Source organism: Mytilus californianus, unplaced genomic scaffold (assembly GCF_021869535.1).
Source record: "Mytilus californianus isolate M0D057914Y unplaced genomic scaffold, xbMytCali1.0.p SCAF_4, whole genome shotgun sequence".
In the NCBI taxonomy this organism is placed as follows: domain Eukaryota; kingdom Metazoa; phylum Mollusca; class Bivalvia; order Mytilida; family Mytilidae; genus Mytilus; species Mytilus californianus.
Window position 1 is genome coordinate 2,615,776 of NW_026262690.1, and position 21,190 is coordinate 2,636,965.

The following is a 21,190-nucleotide window of genomic DNA, read 5'->3' on the forward strand; positions in this document are numbered from 1 at the left end:
ACATCTCAACGGATTAACTACTTACTCTGGATTACATTAACTGTGAGGATTAAGGTACCACATGTGGAGCAGAATCTGCCTACCCTTACAGAGCACCTGAGATCATCCCCAGTGTTTGGTGGGGTTCGTGTTGCTCAGTCTTTAGTTTTCTATGTTGTGTTTTGTGTACTATTGTTTGTCTGTTGATCTTTTTCTTTTTTAGTAATGGCGTTGTCAGTTTATTTTCGACTTATGAGTTTGAATGTCCCTTTGGTATCTTTCGCCTCTCTTGAAATGGTGGAGATTAGAGGCAACAGTATTGGTATCTTTCGCCTCTCTTGATATGGTGGAGATTAGAGGAAACAGTATTGGTATCTTTCGCCTCTCTTGATATGGTGGAAATTAGAGGCAACAGTACTAGTAGTTTACCGATGTTGTTCAAATCTTGTAAATCGATTAAGAAAAGACAAATCAAGGTAACAAACACAAACTGAGGAAATCACATGAATCCCAAAAGGAGGGAGAGGGCAAGTATCTCCTGTTATGCATGCAGCACCCGTCATGTGAGAGAGGGCAAGTATCTCCTGTTATGCATGCAGCACCCGCCATGTGAGAGAGGGCAAGTATCTCCTGTTATGCATGCAGCACCCGTCATGTGAGAGAGGGCAAGTATCTCCTGTTATGCATGCAGCACCCGCCATGTGAGAGAGGGCAAGTATCTCCTGTTATGCATGCAGCACCCGCCATGTGAGAGAGGGCAAGTATCTCCTGTTATGCATGCAGCACCCGTCATGTGAGAGAGGGCAAGTATCTCCTGTTATGCATTCAGCACCCGTCATATGAGAGAGGGCAAGTATCTCCTGTTATGCATGCAGCACCCGCCATGTGAGTCCACACTCGGTCAACATGTCATAATCGGGAATGGGACACAATCAGTATTAACAATTACAGATAAGTCGACTCTTCTGGTATTCAAATATTAGGAAACATGTCGCTGGTGAGTGGAGTAACAGACATATCGTATCGGTCAACTAATTCGTGATTGTGACCGTAAAAATTATGTAGTGACGATTTCACTGGTTGTTAGTTTCTCTGTTGGAGTAGTTTTTTGTGTAAGGAGAACACCCTTGCAAATGAAGCCTGTATAGTGTGCACACGCACGGGTGTAATGTATCATTTGAGATCGGACCGAGTATTTTACTGTTGAGAAAGGGAAAGTTGACATAATAACGTTTGCCAGCGATCCTAGTTTGAAGTTGTTTGATTGTCTTAGTGTTTTATTATGAGCATTAACCATTCAAATTTGTGGCGCATTTCATAATTCAACTTTTTTTATCATTACTATACATTGATCCTTAACAGATAACATTGATCCTTAACAGATATAAACATACGTTGATCCTTTATAAATCAAGTTATGTAATGTCACTGATATCATAAAAAGTATTTCTGCAGCCTGGTGGGTAAAGTGTTATAAGAAGTTACTTTGTTCAATGGTTATTCAAGTCGTACAACAAATGACATTTGTTTCTGAATGCTTATTTACCTCTTAGAAGTACGTATTATTTTACCTTTTTCACTGATTATATAGTGTAAGGAATTTTGATATGTTCAGTGATGTATTTAAAGAAATGTTAACACTGTCTTGACTCAGTCACTGTTTTAGTTCTTTAAATCGTCAGAATAAAATGTATTTTTAATAGAGTTGTTTTTATTCGCAATCGTATTTTTAGACCGGCTCACAAGCACACATTTGCTTATGTATGGTTATATGCATTTGTATATAAGTAAAACGTGCATGTGGAAACATATACACATTTACAAGTAGTGTATATTTAGCCCAGTAGTCAGCACTATGGTCATAATTACAGATTAACTGTTTACAAAATTTTGAATTTTCGAAATACTAAGGGTTTTCTACCCCAGGAATAGATTACCTTAGCTTTATTTGGCAAAACTTTTAGGAATTTTGGATCCTCAATTCTCTTTGTACTAGTGTATTTTATTTGGTCATTTTAACTTTTTTGATTCGAGCGTCACTGATGAGTCTAGCTTACGAAATTTCAATCCTGGCATATATGATGAGTTTATTTACGTTAACAACACTGCAAAAGTCATTGTTTACCAGCATTTTAATTAGTCTGGTCATGCAATCCTATCTTTGCGAGTTCGCATTATCGAAAAAAATATACCAATACTAACAACACTCGATAAACAAAAGGAAGACTAATGGATTCGAGAATTGGGAACTGCGACACCATATTGTTGCAATGACAAAATTGGTGGCAAAAGTATTCTATCTAGTCCTTCCTGTAGCTCGGTGAATTTGATGAATATATTCAACTCTACTCCTCGACGTAGACGCAATCATTGCCATCGTCATTATACATCACCTACTCTCCATGATGTCTCTATTAATGATCTTCTGCCATTTATACAAAAGCCGTTGGGTATTCACCACATTTACACGAAGCTTTACTCACTACCCGATTCAAAACTTCATTGTCTGTACAACTTATGTTTAGAAACCACTGTTACAAACCCCCATTCAAACCAATACAAACTTACAGCTATCATCTCTGATATTGCCAGTAACAGACTTTTCAGACCGGTTCGCATAGGAAAAGATGAAAAGGATAAAAGATCCTTTCTAAAACTTTTCTTTACCAACAAAGGTCTCGATTCCATCAACTTTGCCAATATCCTTCATCATAAATCAGTTCAATCAAACAATACCTCCCTTCTTTAAAGATCACTCTGTACCTATCATCTCTTATATCTCTTATATCTATACCAAACCAATTGCAACTTAAATTTTCAATTACAAAGACGTATTGTGGGATCTCAACATTGACGACTCCAAGCTACTCTAATCCTCTAGCTAGCTCCCGATTCATATATAATCCGGCTGGTCACATTATTACTGGCGACCAGAACATAATCAATAACACTTCTCTGCGAAATATGTTATCCAAAGGCCCGAAATATGGTGAGCCTCAATCCATCATTTGGAAACACAAGTTTAAGGAATATGCTAGGCAATGGGCTAAACGCGAAAAATAAGAAGTAAATACTATTTCTGAATGGGTTATGGTTGTGAGGTCGTTGATACAAATTAGAATTAAAAAACTAAATGGGTCTATAAATTCACGTGCTACATCGATCTTCAAAGACCAAAATGTTTGTAAGCACCTATCCTACATCCGTGTTGTTGTCCCAAACAACATAGTTTTTGTGTGTAAATCACATTACATAAACTGCTTGATAAAAGAATTATGTATTAACAACTCACTTGGAAACTCAACATATACCCCCACGACACTTATCAAGGAGTAAATCCTGAATAATCATAGGTCTGTTCTATGTTCCTTTGAAATTTCATCCAAAGATGAAGAACTGGATCTTCCTTCACTGTATTGGATACCTAAATTACATAAGTGTCCTAACACACAACATTATATTACTGGGGCTTCCAAGTGCTCCACGAAACCTATTTCTAAATTATTAACATCTATTTTATCAGCAATCAAAGCCGGGCTTCAAAGTTATTTTGAAAATACCTACTCTAGGGGCGGCGTGAATTTGGCCATGCGGTCATAAAACTTTCGAGTATATTTTTTATACTCAGACTCGGAAATCAACCAATCAAATCCCTTGCTTTAGTGTTTCGAGCACAAATTTTGTACTCCGAGTACTGATTAAAGTTGTATGGCCGAGGGCCATAGATGTGGATACTTGAAAATTCGAAAGATCTGTTAGAGTACATACAATCTAAGTCTCCTTCCACTTGCAGTAGAAATAAACCATTTGACTTTTCTATCCTTTACACAAGTATTGCCAATTCCAAACTAAAAGACAAATTGAAAGAATTTGTTCTGCTTTGTTTCATAAAAAAGAATTGCAAAGTAGATACAAATATCTGGTCTTAGGGAGGGATAAGTTTGTAAAAAATCAGTCTGATTCAAACAGTTGTGTTCCTCTTCCTGCCGACTTCTTCCTTTATTCTTATGAGGCTGACTGACTTCATCCAGGAGCTTCGTAGGAAGAATGAAAAGAAGATAACATTATCCTTCATCTTCACTTTCTGCTATAAAGATGATGTTTTCTCACTAAATAAGTCAAAGTTTGGAGACTATGTTGAAAACTTCTATCTCATCGAACTTGAAATAAATGGTGCAACAGATACAGTTTAAGTTTAGTCTGCCTCATATCTTGACTTACATCTAGAAATTGACAATGTTTTTTGTTTCTCGTTTTTTATATAGATTAGACCGTTGGTTTTCCTGTTTGAATTGTTTCACACTAGCCATTTTGGGGCCCTTTATAGCTTGCTGTTCGGTGTGAGCCAAGGCTCCGTGTTGAAGGCCGTACTTTGACCTATAATTGTTAACTCTTTTTACATTGTGACTTGGATGGAGAGTTGTCTCATTGGCACTCATACCACATCTTCTTATCTATAATGAGGGTTGGTTGAGAACAAAACTTTACGACAAAAGAGATGATTTCAGCTTCCCATTTGTGAATTTTCCATTTCTATGTAGCAACATTCCAGCAGCACTTGCATAAGGAGTATAGATCTCCCAGTTGATACGATATTCCAGAGCTTGCATTTCATATCATGATTTCCTTGATAGAGGGTTGTTGCTTATTGAACCAAGAGTTCATAAGGGTGAAGTTAAAATCTTCCATTCGAAAATTTTACTGACGCCATCACGAGTTGGTTGACCGTTATAGTGTATCTGTTTCACAGATGACGACGGATATGTTCCATCTGTTGTTACCACAATCCCGTCCTCTTTTTCACGAATGCGTATTGATTTTGACGTCTGATATCATGATAACTAAACTAGACTGAAATTAATGCATTAAAGAAGCTACCGGGTCATAACTCTAGAACTTATACACGGGATTGAAACCCCAAACTTAAATAAATGATAAGTGGACTATCCTTTTTCATTTTAGATAACAGGGTCCACGTATATGGTCATAAAACTTTACAACACATAGACTGAAATGCGGATTTCTTTATACGGGATTGCAACGAAACATAAACATACGAATCTGATGAGTTTAGGACCTTTTCAGCTTATTTTTACCGTCTGCTTTAATGGTGTACTGTAACGTCAATTTCATAGGTAGGGGATGGTTTAGCTCTCCAAAATACATTCAACACCGACACATTCTGTTTCTGCCTGTCTAAAACCAGGAGATTGTAAATCAAGCCCCTTCCAACAAGAGAGCAATCAATAACGAAATGTGTAGGTACCTGATGACATCTGTTTGAAAACTATATCGCCTTAAGACTCCTACCATCCCATTCCTCATAATATATTTTTTATGAGTTTTTGCGTTTACTATGAAATAGCAAAAACCATTTTAATATTTATTGTAACCTAATGAAATAGTATATAAGGTATCTGTATTCTTAAACCTTGCGATCCCACAATTAAGAAGAGCGCTCTGTAAATATGTTTGCCTAGATAAACCCGGCCAACAGCTATATAAAATGGAAGCACACATTTTTTCTTCTTTTGGTATTGAATAATTGAATATATCTGTCAATTTGGAATATCAGATGACATGCTTCCACTCTCATTCTTGGGAAAAAGGCAATTCTTGTTATGGCCAATGCTTTCAATTCTTGTTATGGCCAATTCCTTGAATTCATTGCAAATATACTCCTTGTATAAAAACCATTTACATTGCATAGTCAAATTTGCACTTGAGCATATTTAAAACATGCAAACCGTGTAGCTTTTCTCTATAGAAGATGTTTTATTTCCATTAAATGGGCTCACAAGGAGCTGCATGAACGGGATTGTGTCTGCATGTACAACATGCAAACCCTGCCAACTAATTTTTAATTTCTTGCGCTAGTAATAAATTTGCGCTAGTTACGTCTAGTATAAAGGTCTTTAAAACAAAAGGTAGAAGGGAGCGTAGTCAGATCATTGTAATCAAAGAGAGGACACAATATATGTATGTTAATCAGACTGTATATGCCTAGACCATTTGCTCTTCATTCTAATGTTTTTACTCCCTTAGAAATAAAACCCACAAGAAATCAGTCTTGGGATTTTATCACTAGTGCATTTCGCCCAAAAGGAAAAAGTACACAGCTAACGGGAAATTATCACCGTTACGTTCATTTTTGTCAAGTGTTTATTAATCGAATTTCAGTAAATTGGTACTGATTTGCAGTTGCGGTCAGTTTTGGATGATTTAGAAAATTAAAATTAACAATAAAGACCTAATTGGAATTTTTTTATTTTTAATAACTGACAGAAAGTTCTTGCCAAAAAATGTATTTAAATAAGGAAAAAATGATTCCATTTATTTTGAAGATGTATAGAACTCATTTGGATTATTCATTCAGATTACTGGTTATCGTAGATGATTATGCTTTCTACCGCCACCATGAATTGCTTGATTATTTTTTCAGTGTTTTCCAGATGACTAAGCATGTCAATATAAATGTAATACAATTTGAATTGATACTGTGGCTTAAATTGATAGTAAATTTGTAACTGGATGTATTAGCAAGTAAGAACCTACTTCGCTCGATAACAGATGGGTTTTTTTTAAAAGCATAGACCGTACCAAGTTGGATTCAGTTTATTTATCTATTTTCATAAAAAAAAACTCCATATTTGCTTTATTGCGAAATATACAATTAGATTAGTATAACATTCATGATCTCACAAAACATGTTTAACCCAGCTGCATTTTTGCGCCTGTCCCAAGTCTGGAGCCTCTAGCCTTTTTTAGTCTTGTATGTTTTTTAATTTTAGTTCATTTACATGTTTTGGAGACCAGTGTTTTGGAGTTTAGTGTGACGTCCATTTTCATTGAACTAGTACACGTTTTCGTTTAGGGGCCAGCTGAAGCCCGCCTCCGGGTGCGGGATTTTCTCGCTGTATTGAAAACCCATTGGTGGCCTACGGCTATTTTCTACTCTTTGGTCGGGTTGTTGTCTCTTTGACACATTCCCCATTTCCATTCTCAATTTTATGATGTCTTTCATGTCAAATTCAAACTGCATTATTTTCCGAAATCGCATCAGAGAATCTCGCAATGAATGCACGCAATAATTCCTACATCTATTATGTATGCAATGATATATTATGCATCTCATCTGCCCTTAATTTTCAAGCAAATTAAGTTTTTCGGGGTTTTTTTTTTACCTCATTACTGTTTGTAGATTATTAAGTAACCATTTTGATGTCTTCTTGATAGCATGTATTATAATTTGTACAAAATGATAACTTGTACACAACATATATATTGTATTATAAATTAAATGTTTACATAACTTTTTATGATTTAATGCATATTAGTATGCACAGTTTAAATATAATGTACACACTATGTACAAACCGGTTTCCTTTTTCACCTGTTAAGTAAGTTTGAAAAAATGTTAATGTTTAGGAATTCCCACTGTAGAAAAATATGTTTTAAGAAAATTTCTGTACAGTTTGTCAATATTTGGATCAAATTAAAATATGTATCTATACTACTACATGTAAACGAAAGATAGTTCTTTAAATGATTCAAACATTAAAATGTTGCATGTATTTATCTGACTTTAAGTAAGCAAATGAAGAAATGTAAACCGGTTTTCACCTCCTACATATATTAAAGACTTGAATGAGCAATCTTTCAAATTCAAATTTTGTAAAAAATATTAAAATTGCCTAGGAATTTACTGAACAACTTATGAATAAAGCCAGTATCCTTAGTGGATACGGTGTAATGATAACATAGGTTCAACCGACCATGCCCAAATTCAGCTCGGGGCGTTGTTGATATAATGCAATAGTCCTTGTATTTATATTGATAACTAAAAGGCTTTGCCAAATTCGAACCGACGGAAAAATTGAAAAGGATGGCGTAATAATGTGTTATATACTAGGGTATAAATTCTATAGGTTTCACGCTGCGAACTTACATTGAACTTATATTTCTCAAATCGTATGTAAACAGAGTTGTACACCTGTAATTATGAATAGGAAGACAATATCATTTACGAAGGACAGTCTTAACGATCTTGTACCTACTAGTAACATGCAATGGGAGGATATACAGAAAAACACATTCACAAACTGGGTAAACGAACAACTGAAAACCAAAGGGATTGTCGTTCGTGATATAAGAAGTGAACTATCTGAACATCTAAGTACATTAGTGGAAGTATTACAAAGACAGCCAATATTGGGTATAACTAACAGGTCGGACAATCAGTATGCACGTTTACAAAATATTACCGTAGCATTGGAGGCTATTACTAGCGATGGCGTGAGGATAGTCAGTATTGGTAAGTAGATGCATAGTGAAATCTTTCTTGTAAATATTTAAATGATATTCAACTTTGAAGCATTTATTTAGTATTTGGCTACAGCAAAGTCATTTTTTTTCAAACCCCAAGCTACTGCAAATATTTACCACATTAATACGAGGCCGCAATGTTGTTATGAATTTAACAAATGTGATGATAATGAATTACATAAAATCCATCAAAATGACGAAATGTTTCGAATTTTAGTTTTGCCATTAAAGTAATAATTCATCGTGTAATAAAGTTCTACAGAGCGATGTTTAGATGCCTTGCTGGTCGCAGGGCAAAGGTTATGTTTAAGCAGTTTCAGCTTTTTCATAATCAAGATTTATTTTTTATATACTGATAGAAAATCTTAAGTGTTGTTTCGATGTATGAAAACTAAATAAATGTACCAAGCGCAGACTAGCGAGAATTAAAAAAAAATGTTGTTGCTTTGTTTAAGCCAGTGGAATAAAAAATAAATTGCTTCATCTTATTTTTTTGCATTTATATTCCTGGTCTCAGAAATAAGTTTTTGGACCGAAAACATGCAAAAAGATGCTGAATTTACACAAAGACAAGAAAGTTTGAAAAAGTATATACAATAGAACAAATTAAGATATTCTTGTCAGTGGAAGACAAATACATGTCAAACATTTAAATTACTTAATAAATAAACGAACCTCTTCCAGTTTAATTGTATACGTCGTAATTATAAGACAAGCCCTTTGGTATCATAAAAACAAGTTTCAAGAAAATCGATTTTGCTTACTAGTATATAGTTTTAAGAATCTTATCTACCCTCATATGTATTATTTGTTTGGATCATGGTTAATTGCCAAATTTAATTCAGACCCAAATAAACAAAACTTCGCATATATTTTTTTCTTAGCATACCAAAAAAGAAATTTAGAAAACATACTCTCTATAAACAATCTACACATTCATACAATTACAAATGAAAGGAGAAGGTACGACGATATGGGGCTAAATTGGCTCTAAAAATCAAATGTATTTCATACAGTCTTTTTATAGTCAAATGTGAATCTATGGATTTCAATATAATATTGGCAGTTTTGTGTAAAATATGCCTTTTCATAGATTATACAGGCATACAATGACAAAATATTAAAGGAAATTACACTATATCAAAAATATTTTACTCGCACATGCTAAGAAATATTAGAAAGCACAATCCTCGCCGCCCACCAAGGTTTTCACACAGGAATAATATTTATTCTATTTAGCACTGGCATCAATTATTGTGGGCAACACTTGTGCTCTGTATAGTGAAAATATTTCTGAAATTGGCCTACTTTTGGTGCTCTCATATTTGACGACATTTCAATTACGTCACAGTCAAATTGTGTCATTACGGCTAAGGTAAAATGTACATGTATTATCCGAGAGACTTTCCCCTGAGGAGTGCTAATACGTAAAATGTGATGAGTAATGTTATTATACTATTTTTATGTGTTATTGATATAACAGGGCGGTCGTATAAGCTCTAAAATGTACCTTATCATGTAACCTCTAATTACTTTTATAAAACTAAGTCAAACGCCAAAAAAGTACTCGGACTAAGATATTCTTATCAAATAATAATAAAATATTTCTGACAACCCAGGCGATGTTTCCTTTACTATTGTTAATTTCCTTTCCTGGGTGGGAATGTACGTTCGAATATAGCAAAGTGCTCTCGACCAATGAAATTTTTGGATTTGATGTCTCTTAATTGTGAAGAATGAATGTAAATCATGTTCTTAGTAAGGGACTATCCTATTATTTGGGTCTATTTACAGTTCAAAACAAAGAGTTTCTATAAATGAGTTACAATTGCCCCGAAGCACATTTATCAGATTGAAAGGATTTATCACAGTAATTGAAACTGACTAAAAGTTGAATTGCAAAACAAACAAAAAAATCAAAATAAGTTGAAGTTTACTGGTGCCTTGTGCAGTAAATTTGGTTCCCTTAATGTTGTTATGAAAATATTAACAACTTCAAATTACTAAAAATATAAACAATATCAAAACAATGCCAAAGCAATGCCAAAAAGAAAATAAATAAATACAAAATAACCTAAATCTTTATCTTTCTAAAAACTCTGATTACTGAACCAGCAGTTGGGAAAAATAGTTATTTCCAACATGCCAATAAAATAAAAAAAAAACAGGAATTTGATTTAAGCTTTGAATATATTTAATAGATATAAGAAGGTGTGGTATGAGTGCCAATGAGACAACTCTCCATCCAAGTCACAATTTGTAAAAGTAAACCATTGTATGTCTAAGTACGGCCTTCAACACGGAGCCTTGGCTCACACCGAACAGTAAGCTATAAAGGGCCCCAAAATGACTAGTGTAAACCATTCAAACAGGAAAACCAACGGTCTAATCTATATAAAAAACGAGAAACGAGAAACACTTATGAACCACATCAACAAACGACAACCACTGAACATCAGGTTCCTGACTTAGGACAGGTGCAAACAAATTTAGCGGGTTTAAAAGTTTTAATAGGCGCCAACCTTCACCCTTACCTGAAACAATAGTGTAACATCACAACATAGAAAGACACACTATAAAATACCAATTGAAATGGCTTAACTCAATCAAAAGACATATGAACGTACACTGAACGATTAATTTGATCTATGACACAAAACTTTTAAAGGCATTGTATTAGAACATTTCCCTGATATAATGAAATTGTATTTGATTTAAAAAGCCGGACCAAAATATTGGCTGTGAAATAAAATTAGTTGTAACTCAAATGTATTTATTGATTTAAACTGTAAATAAAAAAAAGGATAATTCCTCAGTAAAATATTACATGATTTACATTCATAATTTCATACTCACAATCAGGAATCATATACAATTCCTACATTTTCTTTGTACTGTTGTGTCACCTAATGTCTATAACGCATTTTTTTTTTAATTATTTCCCTAGTTTTAAGAAAGTCTTTACATCACTAAAACTAACCCATAAATGAAATGTTGTAATTATAAACATTTAAAATTTACACTGACAATGAAACTAATTCGTGAATACAACCAACCAAGAGATCATTTGAGCCTTGAGCACTTTACAATATTCAAATAAAATTGAGAATGGAAATGGGGAATGTGTCAAAGAGACAACAACCCGACCACAGAACAGACAACAGCAGAAGGCCACCAACAGGTCTTCAGTGCAGCGAGAAATTCCCGCACCCGGAGGCGTCCTTCAGCTGGCCCCTAAACAAATATATATACTAGTTCAGTGATAATGAACGCCATACTAAACTCCAAATTGTACACAAGAAACTAAAATTAAAAATAATACAAGACTAACAAAGGCTAGAGGCTCCTGACTTGGGACAGGCGCAAAAATGCGGCGGTGTTAAACATGTTTATGAGATCTCAACCCTCCCCCTATACCTCTAGCCAATGTAGAAAAGTAAACGCATAACAATACGCACATTAAAATTCAGTTCAAGAGAAGTCCGAGTCTGATGTCAGAAGATGTAACCAAAGAAAATAAACAAAATGACAATAATACATAAATAACAACAGACTACTAGCAGTTAATTGACATGCCAGCTCCAGACTTCAATTAAACTGATTGAAAGATTATGTCTTCATCATATGAATATCAGGCACAATCCTTCCCGTTAGGGGTTTAGTATCATACCATCATAACATATATGAGAAGAACATAACCCGTGTCATGCCAACAACTGGTTTTTAAATAAATGTGTTTAGTGCCGATGCAAAGACCCTATAAGTGAATCAATATTAACGCCAAAATATGCAATCTTTAATGACCTGACAACAGTATCGTAACTATATCCCTTCTTAATAAGTCTATTTAAAGGTTTTGTTAGTTTCAGAGGTGAATACTGACAGTTTGTAAGAGAATGATAATCCCTTACTTCCTGGTAAGTACTCGCTAACGCTCGTACTTAATCATGAAGAAAGGGATTATCATTCTCTTACATATACATAGTGTATGTTTCTCAATTGGTTAAATATACACGTGTTTGGAATGAAATCGCAGATTAAATTGATCACAAAAAATGTTAAAAACAGTGATTAAGATTCAATAAATTGGTCAACACTTTTTCTTTAACTATTTCGCATGTATCGTCAGATCATATGTGTTCGTACGTCATATGAATTCGTACTATGCATAATGTTTCAATGGAAATTGTGACGTCACAAAGCATTCTAAATAGCACGAGAACCATATATGTTTTCCTTTATTGACCTTTATTGTCTATACGGAATAAATTGGGAAGGATTGAGTTCTTACAAGCTAGTCAAACTTATTGTCTATACGGATCGAATTGGGAAGGATTGAGTTCTTAAAAGTTAGTCAAACTTCGTTAAATATCTAGGAACCCCGGACATGTCTATGTTACGTTATACCTAAATGTTTTTGTTGAATTATTTTGGGATTTTTATTTCTTTTTTCTATTTATTTGTATTTTCTTGGCGTTTTTTTTTTTTTCGGAAGTAGGGGGGGGGGCGTTTTTTTTTTGTTTAAATTGGTTGTTTTGGGGTTTTTTGTTTTGTCTTCCATTGTTCGTATGATGTTTTATTTTTGTGAACTTGATGTTGACTGTAGATATGATAGTACCTGCTATTAATGAACAATTCTATATTGTCCTAAATGACCCTTTTTTTTTGTCGTTTATTTGTCGTCTCGTTGATGTTTAACCCTTATCTTCTTTTATTTATAAAATAATATAGAATTGAGCTGTAACAATTTATAACCATTGTAGATTTCTATTAGTTTTTATGCTATCTCTTACATATTTTCCGTACCATTAATTTGTTGTTCTTTTAGATAAAGATATATGTACAAAAACGTGAAAAGATCCGCTACCTTGACATTTCATTTATATATGCTTGTGTAAATGATAGTTATTTGTTAGAAATCCTATATGCAATACCTTTTGACAATTTTCTCCCCAATAAAGACACGAATATTATGATAATACATGCTTTATATAAAGACGGTAACTGTACCAAGGACGATTTAACTGACATTAACTTTAATATATGATATTCTCAAGCTGAAAATTTTGCATGGTTCATATATTTTTATTTAGGCTGGAAGTGTGCATCAAAAGAACTGATCTTCCATGAATGTCACTCCCACGTATAAAAACCAAAATGATATAACAATAATGTGTGCAAACTAAAATAAACATTATTTTTCTCTGAGTTTATAATTGATAATACGCAGACATGAAAAAAGTACTAGTTCTTCGGAAAGTACCAAGACCTAATAGATAAATACGCAGTGTCAACTTTACAAATAATTTTGCATGGTCTTGAGGTGCTGACGTTGTGTATCATTTTATTTATTTTGTAGTTTTCAGGTTGTCTTTGTGCTATCGTGTTACTTTGGGTCGTATGACTCTTGGCGTGGCTCGGTATTTCTACATAAGCTTTCGTGTTGTTTTTTTTTTTTTTTTTGCTTTGGGCGTTCCTGATGCTGGTAGTCCAGATGTGCAATTCGAACGCGTAAGGTTTTCATAGTGTTGTTTTTATTTTGTAAACCCATGTATTTTTATTTTACTTAATTTGTACTCTATCTGAAAAGTGTATATGCTATTATTTTTTAAACTGCTGTAATGATAAGATTATGTTGTTTGTCGTGCATTTTGACCTACCGAATTAGACTTATTACCGGGTTTGTACTAACATGAGCAACACGACGGGTGCCACATGTAGAGCAGAATCTGCTTACCCTTCCGGAGCACCTGATATTACCCCAGTTTTTGTGGGGCTCGTGTTGCTCAGTCTTTAGTTTTTTTATGTTGTTTTGTGTACTATTGTTTGTCTGTTGGTCTTTTTCTTTTTTAGCCATGGCGTTGTCAGTTTATTTTCGACTTATGAGTTTGAATGTCCCTCTGGTATCTTTCGCCTCTCTTGAAGAGAGGTTAAAGAAATGATTTCCATGTAGTGGATTATTATGTGTTAATGCGAACCAATTTTGTATCTGCAAAACCTCCTAAACCTCTTTATTACAATTTAGTGAAACCTTTTCACAGTCATAACATGTCATTGTCCATCTATATTCTTTTTGATCTCAATTATTGTTGGGTTCCTTCACCAAAGCATGGAATTTGCAAGGGATGTAGGATATCATTTTGTGAACTTTAAGTAACTTTAGTGTAAATTGTTTTCAGGCTTCCAATATGCACGTGTTTGCAATGAAATCTCAGACTGCAATGACAGAATATTTTTATCACAAGAAATAACGTCCGTATATGTCATACCTAGATTCATTGTGTGAAAAGATTCGAACACTGGTTGAAAAGATTGTCTAGATAAATGTAAGGATAACTTCATCGTCAAAATATATATTCTTTGCTTTTTTACATCTTTTGATTAAAAAATGTCAAGCAAAAACATGATCACCTCGAATGCGGGATAAATCGGCCCGGAGACAAGTCGGACCGAGTCAAATCGGACCGACTAATAAGTCAACTCGGACCGTCTATGAAAACAAATCGGACCCAATAAGTCAACTCAGACCGTCTATAAAGACAACTCAGACTGTCTATAATGACAACTCAGACAAAGTATTAAAAGAGGATTTGAACTATATAAATGATTATAAATTATTAAATGATATATTTTACATGACAATATCATTTGCATGTTGCTGAATTTGCAAAACATAATAAAAAAATATATATAATATGAATTCATATTTTTACTTATCTTTATCAATTTACTATAAAACTTAATTGCAGCAAAAAAAAGTCTAGGTTGAATTTGTTTTATTTTATTGTTGAATTCTTTAATTATTTTTTTTAAGTCAACTCGGACCGTCTATAATGCCAACTCTAACAAAGTATAAACATAGAGTGTGTGCTATTTATATGATAGAGTATTATATAATTGGAGTATGCTTGGACAAATACAACAGTATTTTAAAATAATCAAGGATATAACATATATCTAACAAAACAAAAATACGAATCTACCAAAACATTACAAACGTTATTTACTCATACAGCTTTCAAACAAAATAAATAAACTAGTATCTCAATTGTTTGTAAAACAATTGAAAGGTATTTCCCTTAAGATATTTAACCTCTAAAAAATGTGAAAATGAAGTCCCAGTTTGAAAAACGTATTCGAAGAACGATATAGCATTTGAAGTGAAGGAATTGGCCTTTCAAATATGTCTACTTGGCTTAATGGACTTATTGGTAAAGGTTATTCTGTTATTGTTCACCTACAGCGTCGCGCATCTTTTTGCATATTCATAATTTGAAACAATACTAAAAATATAGAAATAGGAAGATGTGGTATGATTGCCAATGAGACAACTCTCCACCAGAGACCAAATGACATAGAAGTTAACAGCTATAGGTAACCGAACGGCCTTCAGCAATGAGTAAAACCCATACCGCATAGTCAGCAAAAAGTTTATTTTGGTTTTTTTTTTGTATAGTTTGTTCTAGGCATGGCCCAGGGTCGTGTCTTCTTGAACTCTTTTTGACGTTACTGTATGAAATCTTTATTAAGTACTGCGGTCGATATTTGAGTGTATCAGCAGGTGAAGTACTTTGAACTTACTTTCAGTATTTGTAAACATTCTTTAATATGGTATCATATTGTTTATTACGTTATGGTTTTGTAATCAATTATACCTTTAATTTGAAGAATTTGGTGTTGATGGCAGTTTCTATAAAATTTATTCACAACTTTAATCAACCCGGGACGATTTAGAGCTAAACATATTGTAAAGTAACTTGTCGATTGTTGAAGACTTTTTGTTCATTTTTGTCTTTTGGTTATTGTCTAAATAGGGTATACCCCACAACTTACAAAAATAATCGATTGAATACCTGTAATTTTAGAACAATTTATTGTGATTCTTTTATGACTCCATTTCTTGTGTGTGAGAGTTGGGTAATTTTAAAAGGAGTAGGTCCGGTAAGGGCCGATTTTGGCCTAAAACTTCAGGTTAATCTGATGAAAGATTTTTGACACTTTTTAAACACTTAAGTGTCTACTTTAGTAGATTCAATTACTTTATGTGAAAGATTTGAACTGATTTAGTCATTTCAGACGCTCAAATTCAAGCTTAAATATTAAAAATCTATCAAATATGCCATAATATGTCACTTTTCAGATGGTTTTTGTCAAAAATGAAAGTGGCCGCATCCGTGTTCATCCTCTACCTTTATATATGTTATGTATTATCATAAAATACAACTTACATTTAAATATTAAGAATGAACACAAATGCGGCCACTTCCATTTAAGACGGAAACCGTCTAAAAATTAACTAAAATGCTAAAATTGTGAAGATTTCAGTAATTTAGCATGACTTAATGATGCTATTACCCGATACCTGTGCATTGTATTGTCAAAAACAGCCCATATTTATGTAACAGAAGTATTCTACTTTTCAATAAATAGCTAAAAGTTTATATTTTAACAATTTTATAAAACTGCTATATTTTGGGGCCAAAAAGGGGTCTTACTGAACCTACTCCTTTTTGAGAAGTTGTATAAATGAGAGTGGGGGTAGGTTGTTACTCTTTCAGCAGACGTGGAAGTTTATTTTTCAACATTTTTGCATTCTTTCTTTGTTAAACCCCAGTGGTCGTATCTGTTAGCTATGGCGCTGGTGCCAACAAATCCCAAGTTTATAACAGGATGTCATCATAAATTAGCTTAGAATCACCCTTAAATCACCGGGTAATTTGGCGAGACAGTTTAACCCACAGTAGTTAGGCTTCGGTAGTTCAAACTTTTTTTCGACCTTTCATAAAAATAAAATGACCTTTAATTACCATTCCATAACATTAATTATGTAACAACACATTGTCCAGTTAAATTGACCATAAAACAAGGTACACACCCAAAAGCATTAACCGTTGTATGGATGAACATTAACCAATTCTCCAAGGTTTTATGTGTTGGAGGTTTATTATTCAGTCAATAAACCTTAGTGTTTGCATGAATGGTGCCCGAGGCATTTATTCAAAATGAAAAATTTGATTTAATGTTAAATCATGGTTCAATTGACATACATTATAGAAACGTTTTATTTATCATACAACACAGATCCATATTATAAACCATCACCTGATGTGTGTTATCATTAATATACCCAAGTGGCAAGAGAAGAAAATAAGATGAATTTTGTACAATATATATTATAAAAAAAATTAAAGGTTTATCCTATCTTTTAATGCTAACCCTTGTGGAAAATTAAGTGTCACTTTTCGTTGATTTTTTAGACTATAAGTCTTTGTTCGTCATGGTAACTGAATCTCTTTCATACAGCTAACATTTCTAATTAAGTGAAAGAGTTGCATTTTGTAAGTTATATATAAACCCCTTTTCATAAACCAAATAGTGTTACAACTTGCAAATTTTATTAAGCTATTCACCGACAGCCATAATCGGGACATCGACATGTAACTACCGCCAGCAGCATCAATGCTACACAGTCGGATAGACGCAGACCCACTCATCATTACCCTCTCAATCAATGTTACACAGTCTGATAGACTCGGACCCACTCATAATTACCCTTTGTATCAATGCTACACAGTCGGATAGACTCAGACCCTCTCATCATTACCCTCTCTATCAATGCTACACAGTCGGATAGACTCAGACCCACTCATCATTATCCTCTCTATCAATGCTACGCAGTCGGATAGACTCAGACCCACTCAATATTACCCTCTGTATCAATGCTACACATTGGTATTGACTCAGGCCCACTCATCATTACCCTCTCTATCAAAGGTCAAGTTTAAAACTGTGAATCTCTATCATTCCGTATTTTTGTATTAATTTGTCAGTAATCTTATTTAGCTTTTTTGTATATGGTCATTTATATTGTAATGGTCAATAACAATCGGTCAAATTGAAGGTTATGTGAATACGACTTTAGATAAGGTTGAACTATTGTTTGGAAGCCAATAATACAACAGCGATGTTTGTTAACTTATTCTGACAAAATTGAACTAAACTGACTGCTAATATCAATTTATTTTTTTTTTCAAAAGAGCGTTTGAATCAAACAAAAATCATATTTTAATTTGTTGTCTAATTCGTATCTAATGTTACTTCAAAACATTGCCTCTAATAAGTTTATCTGAAGTCATTTTTATGATAATTAAATAAGAACATTGTTTATTGTAGATAGACTTAAATGCATCAAAATTGAAAATAATCAACCAATATGTGAATCCTTCAACTTTAACAAAATCCAATCGATAGATATTTATCCATCAAACATTTAGGTTTGTTAAAGGAATTTCAAGTTATCTGTAGGTGTATACTCACAACAACCAGTTAACAGAGTTTAATAACCGTTTCAAGTACCTGTCGTCTTTGTACAGTATGCATGACAAATCAACTAAGTGTGAAGTTGTGTGGGGAAAGTATTCCAGTGCACATATAAATACTTGTGGTTACATGGCTATTGTCTGGGTGTAGCTTCAAATTTACATAAGATTTCAAATTACCTGTGTCTTCATTGTACATTGAATGATTTATTGGTGTTTGCTTAACGTCCAGTGGCAAACATTTCATACATGTTCAGGACGAGAACAAAACAATAAATACAAAAGGAACGTACTGTAATAGAGATCATCCGGGATAAAGGTCGGGAAATTTGATCTGTCCCTGGAAAATGAGGGTATATTGGATAGGGACAGAAATTTTGCCTTGCAACAGGCAACATACGGACCCCTCAAGATTTGTTTAAAGGGTTCTTAACGTGCAGACAACATGGTACTTTCTCTGTACACGAGGCATCGAATTTAACGTCCCAATTCCGACCGGACGTGACTGCGAATTTATACATCCCACACACCGACTTAAGTCAGTGTTTTACTGCCGATTGTCAGAAGACCAAAAGTGGCCTTATTTCTATTTCCCAGTCACCATCGGGAATGTCTTCATCGTATTTACATAAATCTGCAGGGGCCCTTGAATTGGAATGAAAAAAAGATATTAATATATTATTCTTATTCTTCACTGCGTTTTATTTTGCGCCTTTTTTGTTTTATTCGCTGCATGATTTTATAATCAACAAATTCATGATTTGTTATTTACTTTCAATAATTGCCAATAAATTGAAAGAAAAAAATCTGCAAAACATGATAATGCTGAATATCAATTCAGTGTGTTTCTATTCAAAACTTTTATTGTCTTTGAACAAAAGAAATGTTTTTGACACATATTGAATTACAAAGATAAAAAACAAAAAAGATATCAAGACATAGAGTGAAATATAGAAAAAAATACAAGATTTAAGAATTTAGTATCAAAACAAGTGACAGCACTTTTTGTGGATCTTTTTTAACTGTTCTTTTTTATCCTGTTCAAACAAAAACACAATCCAAAAAATCATCATTGACCTTATTTTGGGTAAATGTAAAAACACCATAAGGATTATTATGCCAACTATAACTAAAGATTTAGACAAAATATTTAAAAAAATGTTTTCTGTTTCAAACATTTCTAAAAGTTGAATATTGAAATAATATTTCGCTATATATGCAGTCAGTTGGTTCATTTTTTACTAATAAACTCAAAAACATCGCTCATATATTATACCTTCCATGTCAATAATCCAACCTCATTTGAATAAGTTCCTTTTGTTCACATAGCTCTTCAACTGTTTCGGTTCTTTTCATCCTTGGCTTTTATATTTTCGGCTTTGAACGTTCCTGATGAAGACACAAGAAATTTATAAAGCATTGTTTTTAACTGGGTCGATAGTGCTGCTGGCGGAGTATTAGTCACAGAGGATATTGTCACCTCAGTAGTCAGTACTTCTGTACTGACATATTTTATAACAAACCTTTTTTTATTTGTCTGTTTATAATTTAGAAATTACGAAGAAACTAAGGTTTCATCTCCCTCAGGCAAAGTTGACCGTAGATAGATCAGGCTATTATGTTTAATACAAAAACAAAGGCTATGGGTTATCCATCCATGGCACAAAATCAGTATATGCACAGCAACAAAAAACAACACAAAAAGCAAAGGAACAGCGCTTTGATTGTTGTTCTTCATCTCAGTGAGGCCTTCAACAAGGAGCAAAAAAAAAACTCTCACCTCACTGCATGTTTAAGACGGCCCATAACACCGGTTTGAGCGGAATTTCTTTGCAAAATAATAAGAATAGACTTTGTAAGATGTAACACCACCAAATCGGGCACGGTCAAAAAAGAACATGCTGGAAAGTAGTGCATGTTTAAAACAAAATAGTAGCGTGGCCACGCATAGGCGCAAATATCAAACTACGTAGAAAACATTTTGGCAATTTAGGTATCAAATGAAATGGGAAGGACTGGTGATCCTTGTTAGGTCCTTTTTGGTCGCATCTAGCTCTTCACCTGTTTCGGTTCTTTTACATCATTGGCTTTCACATATTCGGCTTTGAGCGTTCATGATGAAGGTAAATCCAGAAAAGCGCTTCGGACGTAAGAAATTTATAAAATCTTGTTTTCATTTTTTATCACCAATGTGAAATTATTTCCAAACTTGCAGGTTTTCAGATCACTGCATGCCATCGCGATCATCAATCATTCATACCTATTAATACTGTATGTACAGGTAAACATTGTTGTTATACCAGGTTCAGTAAATCTACAATTGAAGCCGTTTATTCGCTCGAATGCTATAATATATCTTTCATTGACTATTTTTAAGGAAAATTTCAGTTTTCACATTAATCATCCCCGTGACAATTCTGTGTACATGCAAGTGCAGACAAAATTTGATAGACATAATTATGAATCGATATATGAATATTTATGGGTAAAAATATGATACTTGAAATAAAGAGTGTCAAAATACATACTGAAAATGCATTTGCCTGTCAAAAGATGTCATCTCCCTT

At 33.6% G+C, this 21,190-nt stretch overlaps 1 protein-coding gene across 2 annotated transcripts in view; it reads left to right on the top strand.

The window, feature by feature from the left end:
* The first annotated feature begins 7,713 nt into the window (after nt 1-7,713).
* Nucleotides 7,714-21,190, top strand: part of LOC127737289 (filamin-C-like) — a 65,759-nt gene continuing 52,282 nt past the window's right edge. For both annotated transcript variants that reach the window (XM_052247856.1, XM_052247857.1), the window contains exon 1: nt 7,714-8,293. In XM_052247856.1, the coding sequence (XP_052103816.1) occupies nt 7,981-8,293 (313 nt within the window). In that variant the 5' untranslated portion in view covers nt 7,714-7,980. The remainder of the gene's footprint in view (nt 8,294-21,190) is intronic.